Here is a 15,893-nt window from a genome sequence, read left to right as displayed (position 1 = left end):
CGGATTGATTGTCCTCTTCTGGTATCGCTTCTATCGCGGTTGCGACATTTTCAGCACGGCAGCTGACAGTTTGTTTAAGAAATGTTGCTTCCTGTACAGTGAGTGAGCTGCCGCAAATGGCTCCCCGTGCCGTTTTATTGATCGAACCCGTTAAACACTTCATGTTAGTCACCAAATAATATACGCTTTCGAATAATCCGATTCAGACCTATTTTTTTTCAATTTAAGCTTCCATTTATGAATAAAACACAAGAGCCACGCACGAAATTCCAAACCAAACAACTACTGAGAAAATGTTCGTGGTGTGACAAATATGCGTCCAATTTTCGACTATTCATAGAATTCCGCGGCATAAATGTCACACAAGGATTTTCATTAAAAAAAAACAGTTAATTTTCGAAAAATTTGATCAAGGCTCATATGATAGGAGAAAACTTTAGAGATCTAAGACATTGAATTCAACAAAAGTTGCGAAACTGTGCGATATTAGCAAAATGTTTTGGTGAAACTTTAATTGCGTTTTTCTCGCTTTGCCTTTTTGTAACATGTGACAATTATGCTTCCAACGGCAGTATAGTCGTTTTACCATCTTTATGGCATTCGCGACTTTATCAACGTTGCAGTTGGCGGATCGTTATTGAAAAATTTATCCGGTACAACTGCGTTCGATGTTTACTCTTGGGCTCGAACTCGCGGACATCGGCTCAGGAGACAACAGACTTGCCAACTGAGCTATATCACAAGCCCTGTGAATCAAAAATCTTAAACTAGATACAGAATCTAAAATATGAAAACAGCATTACAGTTATGATTGTGACAGTATCGAACCAGAATTTTTCGAATGAATTTAATCTTATTTAAAATTTAATATAAAGAACTGAGTTTCAATCAACAAGTGAGAAAATTTAGAAATAGTGTTGCAGCATTGTGAAGCAGGAATTAGTTTTTGATGTGTTGGCATCAGCTCTAAGTCAAGTTTGTTACTCTTGAATAACCTTACTCAATCATCAAAATTTGATTGAGAATTTAAACTGAGTGTAGAGTAAAAAACCTTCCTTGCTTTTCCTGAACTCTCATAAGGGGGGAGGGGGTTTACCCACGAAACACCCCCCTCCCCCGTTCCTACGGCCATGGATTCCGTCAACTGGGACATCATGCAAAACTTTTAAACTTCTACGAACTTAATGTCCACTGATAACCACACCGCAAGTACATTAGAAAGTTTTAAGGTTGATGGAACATCAAATTGACGTAGTCAGAAAAAAATATTGATTTCATCAGTTATTTTTAAATTTACAAAAACATGCGATTCTCACTAAGAAAAGGTGCAACCAACTTTGTTCTAAATGAAAAATCAAATGAAAACGTTTGAAAATTTATAGTTTTTGATATATTTGTGATGTCATAACGCACCAATTGCAGTAATTTTTGCTTTTGTTTTAATTAAATTTTAGATGTGTTCTGTCAAAAATGTTTTAAAAGAAAAAGCATAATGATGCTGCATACATTTAGGAGTAAAAAATGCTACACGGAAAATAAAAAAATGTAAAATGTACCGAGAAGTGAGGTGATTTTACCACCCCTCTTTTGAGGTAAATTTTACCTTTTTTTCATTCACACATCAAAAAGGTAAATTTTACCTTTTTTTTAATTCACCTAGCAATATACAATAATACCGTTTTCCTATTTACTGATTTAAAAGGTTAATGCTAGTTGGTTTGGTTAGTTTCTGCAATAAAAATAAAACAAAAACAAAATTTATTTAAGAAAATTATTTGAGATAAATAGACTTTATTGTTGAGGCAAGTCCTTTCTTCACCAGGCTCGTGGCATTTCGACCACAGAGAACAGACGTACAAGCTCGAACAAAAAATCTTTAAAAAAAAGTGTTTAAAATTTCAAATGCTGACACCCAAAAAATACGTTGAAAATTGACTTGAAACAGTGCCATCTATTGCGTCATTCAAAAGCTACAAATCAAATTTTCACAGTTCTCTTTGGTGTATTTGGAGACATCTGGTGACTTAGCTAAAAAGGAAAAATTGGTTAAAATGTTCGTTGGAAATTTTACACAAGTTTCGTGAAATAGCTTATACGTCTGTTCTCTGTGTTTCGACTTCGAGGTCTTCCGAGCCACCATGGCCACTTCTTCGTTCGGCTAATTCGGTCAGGTCCGGCTTTTCCGAAATGATATCTGGAGGATGACGTGGAATACACCTCGAAGTTCTGTGGGCCGATCTGAAACAAAAGCAAATGACGAGAAGCAGCACAACTAAATGATAACTAAAAAAACACTTACCATTCTGTTCCGATTTTCACATATTGGGCACAAAACTTCCTTCCTGAACGACAAAACAGCTTAACCTCAATAAACAGGTTCGTCAAATAGTTACTTTTTTTAGATTAATTATTGTACCGTTTCGTTTAGCTCAATTCCAGGTCAACTTCACCTCGCTACGAGGTAAGTTTTACCTTATTTGGATTTACCTTTTATCTAGGTGAATTGTACTCAAACTGCTCGATTCAGGTGGTATTGTTGTTCAAAAAAACTGTTCGATTTTGGCACATGTGCCAAATGTTGCCGGATGTTGCCAAAAACAAACGGGGTCTGTATTTGAAATTCTCTATCCAGTTTAGATTTTTTGATTTTTATCATCATAAGAAAATAGAAATGAGAACCTGCTTCAGATTAAAAAAAAAACTTAAATAATGAATTTAGATTGAAACCCAAAACATCTGAATTAAAATAATCAATTCATAAGTAAGAGATTCAAAACATATTTCAATTCTTTGCTCTTACTTGAAATTCTAACCTGAAATCGTATCGAAATGCGGAAATAGATCGAAAACTCAAATTTTAAATTTAGGCTCAGAATTCAGATTTATAATCAATAATCAAAATTCAGATTAAAATTCAGCTCGTAAATGAGATCAAAATCATGAAGAAATTATCAAGATGTTCAATTTTTAGCCACTATCCAGCTGAAAATCACGAATATAAAGAAGAATTGAAGTTTATTTTGAAAGTTTTGTTTAACCTTCCAAAGCCGTTCGCAAAATATCCGTTTAGGGAAAATTTGAGTTGTAGTTTGCTTTCGTTATCCTGGCTGTAAACGTTAACCGATTTTTATGATATTATATTCATTGTGTAGATAATTTATTCTTATTACATACTTAACATTTCAAAATAAAGTCGGTATGTGTTATCAGGTTATCAGAAACTGGTTCAGAAAGTAAAAAGTCCGAAAAATCAATTTTATTTTTAAAATACTCATAACTTCTGACAGCGTTTCTGTCATTGATGTTTGAAATCGTCAAGAATCAATCTATCCGACAATGTATAGGCATGGTGGAGTCCAATGAAAGTTTTGACCGCTATCTCAGATCCGGTAGAAAAAAAAATCTTACTTAAAAAAAATAAATCCAATTTTGGTTTTGCTTAGCTGTATTTCATTTCCCAATGAACCGATTTTCAAAACTCAAATTTCATTTTTTTTGTCGTTAATTTGATCATTATTTTCATAGAACATACTTGGTCTGTCAAAATTCCCAGTTCTTCAGTATATTGGAATGATGATAAAGTTTTTTGAAATGAGCGCTTCGGGACATATTGACCCGAACAGCTTTGGAGGCTTTATAAAATATCACGGATTAAAAAAAATCATTCAAAGGATTTTTTCGAATGAAAAATATTTTTTTTTGAAAATCGTGTAATTAATTGCAATTTCCATATTTTTTATTGTATTGTATAACAATATTAATATTGCAGATTTTTTCAAGAGCGAAATTTCAAACTAAAATCTTGATTGTAAATCAAGTTTGTAAATCGAGTATTTTGAAAACTTTTTTTATTTTCATTGATGGATATTCTATGAATAAGCTCAAGTGTTTGATAGATTTGATTTTGACATAGAATATGTTTTTTTCAAAAGAAAACGAAGGGTTTCTTACTTCTTATCAAATAATGCGCTCAGAATCAGAGGGAGAAGAGTGCCCAAATTTTGATTTTTGGTAAATTTATTGAATTCGAGCAATTTTAATTCAATCGAAACTTTGTTTTGCACCAAAGATAGATCAAGATGAGAAGATTCGATTGGAAAACTAATCTCAAAATCAAAGATTTTAACACTTATCTCCCTTCGATTCTGAGAGCCTCAATTAAGCTAAATTTTCCAGGTTTTCAAGCAAAATCCAAGAATTAAACCACCAATCAAAGTAAGGTTCCTATTTTGTTACTTAAAGATTCTTTATACAATTGTAGCTTAGCATTTGAAAATTTTTAGAATGTTTTTACTAAATTTAGGACAGAGACATGAAATGTAGATGGTGAAAAAATAAATTTCAATATAAAAAAAATTTATAAGGTAAAATTCAAACAAAATAAGGCAAACTGATTCATATGAATGAAAAATTGATGATCTTAATTCGTAGTTTACAAAAATAATTTAAAACATATAATCAATTTTCAAGGGTGAAAACGTATCGGTTGCTCCTCGATATCATTTTGTTTTTTTTTTTTTTTTTGACGACAAATAAAGCATATCTACAATAAAATAAAATGCAGGAAAAAGTTCTAAGACGTAAAACATTCTAAATACAAAGGACGAAAAATCATTATTAATAAAGTAGCCAGGAGACAACCTAATTTAGAAAGCAAGTAAAATTTCATACCACAAAACTAGAAATCAAAAATTTTAGTTGAAACTTTAATTAAAAAATTTAATATGCATTTTAATGTAACATCTAACCTTATGCATACAAAACATTTCAATGTTGTTAACAAATTTAAATTGTCTTTCTTTTTCTTTAATATCAAATTTTATCTTATAATTCCATGAGAAAACGCTTTAACGAAATTTCTTATACGTAGAATCTAAATGAGGAATTCATTGTTGAAAAGTACTTTCTGAAATTAAGTTTCAAATTCTTTATATCCTTTAAAAATTTGAAACTATAATTCAAATCAAATTTACACCTCCATTTCTACACAAAACCTGTTCAAATGTTTTCTATGATTTAGAAGAAAAAAATCAGATTTTATTCAGCCCTTAACTAAGAATGATTATTTTGTTTGTGTATGAAAAAAAATCAACTAAAAATACTGTAAACACATTGCCATTTTGGTACAAAAAACTCAGTGCGAAACAGGATTTAAGGATTCGTTCGCATAAAGAGGAGACGTTCGCATAAAGAGGTTTTACATTCTCACTAAAGAGGTTTTGGGCTATAAAAAGCCTAGGACTTGGTGATATTTCTCATTTACAAAAATAGAAATATTTTAATAAAAAGAGGCAAAAAAGTGAGAACATGTATGAGCACATTTTTTTTTTCAATTTTTCGAACTTAAGTACGTTTGTCTTGTATGCAACATTTTCTACAAACATTGCATTCAAGTACGACGGAGGGTACGCCTAGTGAACACAAGGTGGCAGCACAGTATACGGCTAGTCTAACGTACTAGAATATTCTTCATTATGAAGTCTCCATACATTACGTTACATAAAAATCAGTATGTGTATGTTTAAACAAACGTAAGGGAGATAAATTAAAAAAAAGACTTTGAAAGAATATTTGAAAGAATATTTAGAATAGAATTTGTTATATGGCCTTGATTCAATTTTTTTTATTAGAAATACAAGAAATAATATTCTACTTTGAGTCTCATTTTACACGTAGCTTATGGAACCCGAAATGTATTACGTCATCAAACATCTGACTTTGTTTTGTTGACAAGCTTGCGCTGTCAAATCCTTAACTAAAACAAAAGTTGTGATTTTTTTGCTAGATCTGCTTTCAATTAGTATTATTTATATATCCTGATAACTCCTGGATTCCAACTATGTCCAAGCCCGGCGAGAAAGCGCTCCAGGCCATGAAGCAGCTGGACAAAGCGGTTGTGGTGTTCAAGAAACCAGCAGTGCCTAAAACCAAACGGGAGAAGAAAGTTATTTTGAACGAGGAAATTTATCTGGAGGTGTGTTGAAAACGTTTTATTATTGACATCAACCAGTCGCTTACTAATTATCATTTTGTTTTAGGAAATGGCGAAAATTATCCAGAGGGACTTCTTTCCAGATTTGCAGAAACTGAAAGCTCAGAACGAATATCTAGATGCCCTAGCCAGTAACGATATCATTAAATTGAGACATATTTTCTCCAAGTATAACTCAAAATCTCCACTGATACGAGAACGTAAGTTCCTCTTGAATCTTTTCAATGATCGACTAACTTTTGAATTGTAAAATATTACTGCAGTGCTATTTTTTTTTAATTTCAGCGAGTCCTGCCACCTTTGAAACTCCTTTGCCGAGTGCTTCGCTAGCTCCAGATGAACCACAATCGGTACGATCAACGGCCAGTACTAGCTCGACCAGGAGTACCAAGTCCATTGGAGATAAACATTCGTTGGATAGTTTCTTACAACGGTACACAAGCGAGGATAACGATAGTTTCCAGGAGATTATGGAAGCGGCAGATAAAAAGCTGAGGCAAAAATTCTCTGTTCTTTACGAGGCCGAGAGCATAAGCAAAGAAGGAATGGAGAAATGCCTTGCGCTACCTAGTATAGAAAGTCAGTTTGGCAAGAATGAAAAACCGAAGGAATTGAACATGTGGGCTTACAAGAACAAAAACTACATTATGTACATCCCGGATGGTGTCCAATTGAGTCGGGAAGAGGAAATCGAGATGGCAAACAAAAAACAAGAAATTGAACATGGCAACACAAGACTCAAGGAAAATCCTTTCAATGACCAGGAGAGCAAGCAGACAATCACTGATGCTGCCAAAACTAATGCCAAATGTTTACCGGAAAAAATAGGCGTTGATGGGAAGCTGATCGAAGCATCTCTAACTCCGGCCGTTAGAGGGTTCAATTTTGTTAAAAGTCCTTCACCTTGTCCTGGTGTCACCGATAGTCCCCTTTTTACGTGGGGTGAAATTGAAGGGACCCCATTCAGATTAGACGCTGGAGACACTCCATTGCAACCTGCTGCAGCTGGGCCGTCTTTTCGAATTGCAAAAACCTCCAAAAGGGAAACACTTGCCCTACAGTTAGCCGAAAAGGCAGCGGAACAGTCCCGATCAAAAAAGGCAAAAGCCATTGAAGCAGCACGTCGCAATATAGCATCCCCAATGATTCGAAATACTTACGATCGGTTGGCCAGTATGTCTCCGGCAGCTAGAAGACTAGCGTCTACTAAACTTGGTTTCAACCACACTCCCAGTCCTCTTAGGACACCCAGGGTAGGTGCATCACCAAGTGTTAAAACGCCAAGACAACCGATTGCTAGCCGATCCAGACCTACACCGTCACCTTCGAGTATGATTCGACGGAAAACGCCTTTGGTGCAGCCAGGTACAAGCAGTAAATCAAGCGGAAGTGATATTGCTAGTTCTCCTGTTACATTAACTGATAACTTACTGGATATTCCTTCTGCTGGCAAACGTCCAAAAGCTGCCGACTTTTTCTGAACTGCTTATATATTACGCATGTGTAATAAAGTTAGGTGTAAAGCATCTAAATGTGGTTTGAATTGTTCTATCTGTGAAGTCCTTAGACATTTGATTCTAAATTTAAGTACAGTGGTTTTTCGAATTTATCACGGTCAAACAAAATTAACCGTGAATATGGCGAAACCGTGAATTTGGTGAAACTGAAAATTAAAGTGGGAAAAAGTATTTTTGTTGTATTTATTAAATAATTTATAATGTTTTCAGTAGTGGAAACGTTTTGTATCAATAAATTTTGATCATAAGATCTAATTATCAAAGTTCACTTAATACAAAGGATCGATTTCAGTTCAAATTATTCTTTTTTTTTTAATTTCTTTATTTGAAACGGCTCATACCTTTAGGCTTTAAGGAGCCAAACTCGTTTTGTTTGATTACAATTGTGTGCTTATATCTAGTTCACTTTTTGAAGAAAAGATAGAAGATAGATAGGGAAATGTGAAAATAAAAAGAATTATAGACGAAGATCAATAGCTTTTAGGAAAAGATATATTTCGAACATGTAGTCCAAGTCTATCACAGCCAGCACATCTCTCACTGGAACATAGGGTGGTTTTCCTCGGGCCCTAAGGGAGTCTATAAAATTCGTTCTGGCGACATGATGGACCTCGCACGACCAAACAATATGCTCGATGTCATGGTAACCTTGGCCACAACCACATAGATTGCTGCCAGCAATATCAAAACGATATAGAGTACCGCGTCTAAGGAACAATGATTGGACATGAGACGGGAAAATATACGAATAAAATCCCGACTCAAGTTCAATCTATTAAACCATGGTTTAAGGCTCACCTTTGGGATAATCGAGTGGAACCACCGACCCTGCTCATCCTCGTCCCATTTGCGCTGCCAGTTGACAAGAGAGTTTCTTCGAGCCAAATAGTAAAATTCGCTGAAGACGATTTCACGTTGATACGTGTCTCCTTCCATCGCTCCCACAAATTATTCTTCTCTATAACAATTTTAAGATTTTTTTTCTGGAAATAAAACCATGTAGAATATCAAGTTGACAGTTTCCATCTAATTGAAGTGAATTATTTGGTATAAGGTACACCGGGGTAAGTGTGGACGGTTTCTCGTATAGTTCAACTTTAAAAAATCAGCAGTGGAGCAATTTTCATAAAATTACATTCGGGGTGATGCAGAACATGTTGTTTACAAACGCTGAAGAGATGAGCTCGATAGAAGCAAAGCGAGAAAAGTTATCACGTAAATTGTAATGGACTGCTGGTGTCTGCTAGACACCATCTGCTGGTGACGGTAGATTTTCCCTTCGATTTCTAAGGAAATTTAAAAAAAAAAGTGTTTTCTTGGTTGAACCGTGCAAAATTTAAAAAAAAAGTTTATGATACTATTAGTAAGGCATCTTTCAATAATCATTGTGTGTAATTTATGTTGCAACATCCGAGATCCGATTTTATCAAAAACACAGAAGAAACAAGTACTTTACCAAACTTTTCATGATCCGAATGCTAAATATAGCTAAATAATACAATTCATGAAGGATGAAGGACAGAAAATTGAAAAAATGTGTAAACATCAAGTCTTTTTAGAGCCGTTCACACTTACCCCAGGCAGGGGTTGGAGACAAAATTTTAGTTTTTTGTAAATAAACTCTATTTTCATCATTTTTAACCGGCGCGCCGTTTCTTTTCCTAACTGGTTGTTTGGAATGTAAGGATTGTTTTAATGTAGAGATTTTCATCGAGAGCCAGCTAGTTTACGAGAAATTTGCAATTGAAAAAGATGCACATCTACTCGACATCGTAGTTGAAAATAGAAAATTTTCAAAAAGTCGCTGTAAACATCCGTTATTGTCTGAATCGTATCTTTTTCACAGTTATTGGATAGATTACAAGTTTATTGAACATTTTGCATTAAAAGTTTGAGAAGATAGTGCACAGTATTGTTTTAATAGCCATCGTCCACACTTACCCCGGTGTACCTTACCTGTATGGAAATTTAACAGTCGTTGTTATCTCTTTTGTCGATTTTGAAAAAGAATTCATAGAAAACTGCATCAAAATCACCTTTCCGAAAAATATTTTGAAATTTGCTCAACTCAGACTTTAAAAGTGTGTTTCTCGAAGTTTGCTTTATGGACAGATAATCTTTTGTTTTTCATATGTAGAAAAACAGAAATCTTTGTCCTTTTTACATATTTCAAGACAAAGCTAACAAAATTTCATTTTGATCATGTAAAATTATCCATTCAGACTGTCCAATCAGGTTTGCGCACTCCACCCTTTCAAATAAACAAATTAATAAAGAAATCAGAGACACATCTCTTTTCAAAAGCACTTAAATTCACCCACATCTTTATATGATTCGCATAAACAAAAAAGTTTACTTTTTTACCAAGCAGAAATAACAACACCGACATTGTTAAAATACTTATGTCGATTATTACACATGTTTTTAAAATCCAAATGATTATTTTAAACACTAGGTATACAGCAAAAATAAGTAGTTCAATGGCATTTTCATATCATTGAATACCTACCCATATACCATAACATAAACCATACAAAATATGAACAAAGAAAATTAAGGTCCTGGAAATGGTTTCTGAATGAAAAAGCGTGATAAAATCGAAACAAAAACCGTGATAAAAATCGAGCCTGAATTAGGCGAGTATTGAAAAAATCAAAAAACTACTGTATAAAATAAAATATCAAAAAAGATTCCAGCAATACCTACTATAATAAAACATTCATTACGTTATCAGCATCAGCACAATCAATCAACAAACAACGCGGCGACACGGCAGTTCCCCCTGCTGCTGAGTGGCAGATTTGGTGAGCGGAAAAAAGAAAGCTAAAGGATTTGTTACTCCCGCGGCTACGTGAGGGGTGCGAGATTTGTACACCAATCTGCTGAAAACGTGGACCAAACTGTTTGAAATCTGACAGCTTTCAGTAAATTCGATAAATCTAAAAAAGCTCTTTTTGGGACTTTTTTCATTTGGAATCAGCTACTGGTAATCTGGCAAAACATTTCGACTTAATTTTTAAACAGGTAAATGATCTTGAGCGGAACTAGTCGAAATCTAATCTTGAGCGAAACCATTTACGTTTCCCAAGATCAAGGCAATGATTATTTATGAATCTTATCGAAAGAATCTTGTAAATTGATAGGAACTTCAAAATGGCAGCTTGGAAGCAAGCAGCTTCATGTGATTTCATTCTTTTTTTAGCGCAACTGTAGGCATTTTCCTTTCGTGCAGTATAGGTAAATAAATGTTAGTGTCTCCATTTTCACTGACTGTTGTTTTAAGCAAAAGATTTTCATTTTAAAGGCGTTTTAGAATTTAGAATATCCGCTCCTGGTTAAAAATTCTGGTTATCCATTCTGACGGCTTAAAGTCATAATGCTAAACCATTTTGAGGATGAAAATCTGAAAAGACCGTACAAGATGTCCCTAGTGAAAATTTATTTGGGAAAATACGTACTGCTGTAGAAAAGAGTGGTGCTTACTTCGCCCCGGGTGCTTATTTTGCCCTTATCTCCCCTATAGCACTTGCTTTTTAGGAGACGTTGGCCAACTTTAGACAACCTGAAATTAATTTTTTTAACTGTTTTTCTTTCAAAAGATATTCTTGTTATGCCCTAACAATATAAATATTCTCTCATATCAATATGTTCATATCTTTCACTTTTGAATCATACAGGGTGGTCAGCAAGTTTCCATTTTCAAATTCCCGGTTTTTTCCCGGTTTTCCCGAATGAAATTTTATGGTTTCCCTCCTTTCAAAATGCGCGAATAAATATGTACATTTGACCAAAACCGAAGATATGTTTATGCAAGTTGAATGTAAAAGTGTGAGAGGACTTAGTTCAATCTTGAATCGCTTTTCTTGAGCGATTTTCCGAACATTGGGTAAAAGTCCCTATAGTTTTATTTTTATTGAAGAAACCAACCAAACTAGGTAGCATTTCAGTGAATAGGAAAACGGTATTATTTACTGTTCTGCTAGGTGAAGGCGAAAAAGGTAAAATTTACCATTTAGCGAGGTGAATTTAAAAAAAAGTAAAATGTACCTTTTTTGCCAAGTAAATAAATAAAAGGTAGAATTTAGCGAGAAAGATGGAGAAAAAAAATCTCCTCTGCTTCTGGGTAATTTTCACCTTTTTATTATTTTCCGTGTAGGAGCCATTATACGTTAGAAACTAGCTGGCGTGTTCTCCCATAAGCAGAAGTGTTTTCGTGTCATTGCAATTGGTTGTTTCGATTGATGTTTTCGTTTTTTCGGGGATCAGAAACCTTTTCTGATGTTAAAAATTCTTCCTTCCTCGAAAAAAGGGCGGGGTCCCATATAAAATCGACGTAAGATATAGAACATAGTGATCATTTTCCACGTGATTTGTATCAAATTTGGTACACTTGTATTTTATCAACAACAGTTTCATGCATTGTATAAAAAGACCCTTCCCACCACGGCAAAGAGAGGTTCCATTGCAAATCAACGCAGAATCCAAAGCACAATGTGAGTGGGTTTTCTTTCATATTTTTTGGAAATAATAATTTTCAATTTTTTTTTAAATATCGCCAGTAAAACTGAAAAAAATAGATCAACTTATTAGTTTGTGTCACATTCCTTTTCGACGGTGAAGAGGGTCTTTTGAAACAATGAGCAATTTTGCTGTTCAAAAATATTCATGGGTATCGAATTTTATAAAAATCACTAGAATCGATTTGTGTCATATTGTACGTCGATTTGTTATGGAAACCCCCTCCCCCCCCCCCTTTCTGCATATGGAAAAACACGCCAGCTAATTTCCAACGTTTAATGGCTCCAACTCAACATGCAGTGCATGGGTGCAATTTGAAAAGATGTTAGAAAATCTAGTTAAATTATTAAATAGCAAAAATTAAAATTATTGAAATAGTCATAAGTTTTAATAGACGCATCTTTGAGGTTCATGGTTTTCAGCTTGTTCTTTGAATCTTCATCAGTAAGAAGCAGCTTTGAGAATGTGAGTTCAGTGCAACAGCGAGGCTGTAGGATTCTTGAACAAAAAAGTCACTTTTTCATACAATGTTCATAGAAACATTGATTTTTTTGCTACAGAGCATTTCAAGTCCTAGAGCCACCAAAATTTGCACAGTTGTTAAATAACTGAATTCATATCCCTCGTTTAACGTTCTTATAAAAATTTATTTTTTTTTTCATCAAATAATCCGATATTTTAGTCGGACTCTTAAAAATAACTCCCCCAGTTTAAATGTGTTTGATAGATTTGTGCTAATTTTTCCAAGTTTCGTTTCAGTATAACGTCATTTTCTGAAAAAAAAAGCTTCTAATGCTGATTCGAACTTCTTTAATTCTGGACTAGTGTATAATTTCATTTATAAGATAGATGATAAGCTTAAATCTTAGTTTTTGAGATGTGGATTCAACTGAAGACTGTCTGATTTCAACATATGAATTCACATCACAATTCATTTTTTTAAATTTTGTATTGAATGTTTATATTTCTTCATTCAGCTTTTTAAGTTCTATTTTTTCGCACATTCGCAAAGAAAGTGCACAATGGTAAAATTCTTTAAATAATTAACGCTATAAAAGTTAACTACCAAGACTTAACGTATTAAAACGTTTATTTAATTTAAAAACATTTTTATAATCATCATCAGCAAAGAAAAAAGCTAAGTTTGTGGTCGAGACATCTCGATTTTTCAAATATTTTCGACTTTTCCCGGCATTTTACTCATTAATATAAAATCCCGACATTTTCATGCTCCTCCCAAATGGTTAACAATCCTGAAATAAACGACTATAGATTATAAACTTTCTGAGAGAAAGTTCAGTCATGATGAAATGAATGTATTTTAGGATTTCATAGTATTTAATAATCCATAAAAAAAATTCCCGGTTTTAATTTGAAATTCCCGGTTTTTTCCCGGTTTTCCCGGTCTCATTTTAAATTCCCGGTTTTCCCGATTTTCCCGGTTCGCTGGCAACCCTGATCATATATCTATATATATAAAAAGCAATTTCTGTGGGTTTGTTTATTTGTTTGTTTGTTTGTCCATTATAGGCTCAGCCATCTTTAGAGCTAGGTTGCTGAAATTTGGCATGGATACTCATTAGGACCAGGAATGATGAAAAATGTTTTTAGATTTTCGGATGACCCCTTCTGAAGGGGGTCTTCCATAGAAGACAAATATTGTTTTCGCGATATTGACGTTACTTTTCGTCGGATCGTATTGAAAATTTGCACATGAGTGTTTTGAAAGACGAGCCATCGATATCAGGTGTCAAATTTTATGTAAGGGGTCGGCCAAAGGGGTCGGCCAAAGGGGTCGTCCATATTAACTGTTCGCTTTTTTTGCGATATTGACGTTATTAAACATCGTATTCAGATGAAAATTGGTAAACGGTAGTTTTGAGTGACGTTGAATCGATTTGAGGTGTCAAATTTAGTGTAAGGGGCCGGCAAAAGGGGTCATCCATATTAAATTTTCAGTATTTTAGTGATATTGACGTTTTTATACATCGGATTGGGATGAGAATTTGCACATAGGAGTTATTAGGGACAAACAACTGATTTCACTTATCCAAACTAAAATCAGGGGTCGGCCAAAGGGGTCGTCCATATTAACTATTCACTGTTCATGCGATATTGTCGTTATTATACATCGGATTCAGACTAAAATTGGTACACGAGCGTTTTGAGAGACGAGCAATAGATTCCAGGTATAAAATTCTGTGTCAGGGGCCGGCAAAGGGGGTCGTCCATATTAATCTTTCAATATTTTTGCAATATCGTCGTTTTTATACATCGGATTGGGATGAAAATTTGCACACGGTAGTTTTCAGGGACGAGCAATCGATTTCAGATGTTAAATGTTTTACAAGGGGTCGACGAAAGGGGTCGGCCATATAAAATAATTTTTCCCTGTTTTTATCAATATTGACGTTATTAAACAATGGATTGCTTTGAAAATTTGCATACGGGAGTTTTGAGGGAAGGGCAATCGATTTCAGATATCAAAGAATGTATAAGAGGCCATCGAAAGGAGTTTAGCTTTTTGAAAATAATTGCGATTGAGTCGAAATTTAAACACGGGGTTTTAAGGCACGGTGAATTGATTCCTGATTTCAAATTTAGTAGCAGACGACAGACAAAGTGTTCGTCCAATATTTTTTGCAATTATTACTTAACAATGACTTCAGAAGTGCATCTGGAAAATGATTGCAATTGGCTTTCATACAAACTGTTCATGACATATTCTAAGTTGAAAGCGAAACGGAGTTCGTATGGGATCAGCTAGTCTATTATATAAAATTCTCTTGTAACGGTGTTTGTAGTACTACTCCTCCGAAATGACCCAAACGATTCGAATGAAATTGTTTTTAGAATATTCTGTAGCCATGCGAATCGGTTTATATCGAATAAAAACAACAAAAAGTCGCATCAATTGTCCGTAATCATAAAATTTGTAATAAATTGAATCAAATTAAAGTCATGGCCTTCAATTTTATCGAGATTTTCTTTCTTTTCGGCGCCGGGCGGTTTGTTTTTCGTCTCCATGGTCGAGGCGTCGCGAGCAAGCGTCGTAGGAGATAAGTAACTATGGCATAGCATACTGTTTAGTGAGAATATTTGGGCGCGCATTTCTCAACCAAGTATAATTTCAATGCATGTGGTGGCCATATGAAGCCTAGATGTGTTTTTTCTTCTTGATTCCTAGATCATTTGTACAGCACACAGTAAAGAATGACGCTTACATTTGATCCAGATTGATATTTTGCCGATCAAATCAAAACCATTTAAACGATATGAAAAATTAAAACTTTAATTCGTGTTATTTAAAGAAGGAATTGTTGTCTGAATAATATGAATTTAGTACTGATGCGTATGAAATAATGGTATGACTCTTTGCGGACATTTGAAAAAAGAAAAATGGAAAGATTTGGTTTATAATCCTATTCGCTAGAAATATTTTTCGAACATGTACAAATGTGCTTCACAGAAGTTGTATCAAGCGCCTTTAATTTTATAGAACAACCACAAAATCCGTTGCAAATGGCCAGACACATGAACTGAACAAGAACCTGTCCTTTAAAATAAATTATATAGGATTGATGTTCATTTAAAGACCGAATGCAAAAAAATTGCAAACGTTCAACATTTCCAAAAAAATTGTATGCATGGTTTCTTAATTTTTAAATGGTTGGGCCCGAATACACAATCTGACTAAATAAACTTAACTTTTTTTTTTAAATCGTTCACCAAAAAACTGTTTACAGGTTCCCTGTTTGTTTACACAGAATTCAAGTACGTACTTAACATAAATGTGTGTTTTTGTTTAACAAATTTTGACTACATAGAAGAGACTTTAGATCCGATTGTTTGTTGTAAATTTTTTT

General features: G+C 34.1%; 1 protein-coding gene across 1 annotated transcript; it reads left to right on the top strand.

Annotated features, from left to right (window-relative positions):
* The first annotated feature begins 5,722 nt into the window (after window positions 1-5,722).
* On the top strand, window positions 5,723-7,526 carry LOC129758465 (splicing factor ESS-2 homolog). Its single transcript, XM_055755969.1, has 3 exons — window positions 5,723-5,974; window positions 6,039-6,192; window positions 6,278-7,526. Exons 1-3 carry the CDS (start codon window positions 5,840-5,842, stop codon window positions 7,471-7,473), a joined length of 1,485 nt encoding a protein of 494 aa, XP_055611944.1. The 5' UTR covers window positions 5,723-5,839; the 3' UTR covers window positions 7,474-7,526.
* Window positions 7,527-15,893: the final 8,367 nt, after the last annotated feature.

Source organism: Uranotaenia lowii, chromosome 3, assembly GCF_029784155.1.
Source record: "Uranotaenia lowii strain MFRU-FL chromosome 3, ASM2978415v1, whole genome shotgun sequence".
NCBI lineage: Eukaryota > Metazoa > Arthropoda > Insecta > Diptera > Culicidae > Uranotaenia > Uranotaenia lowii.
Note: the sequence above shows the minus strand (reverse complement) of the source record. Positions and strands in the feature narration are given on the sequence as shown.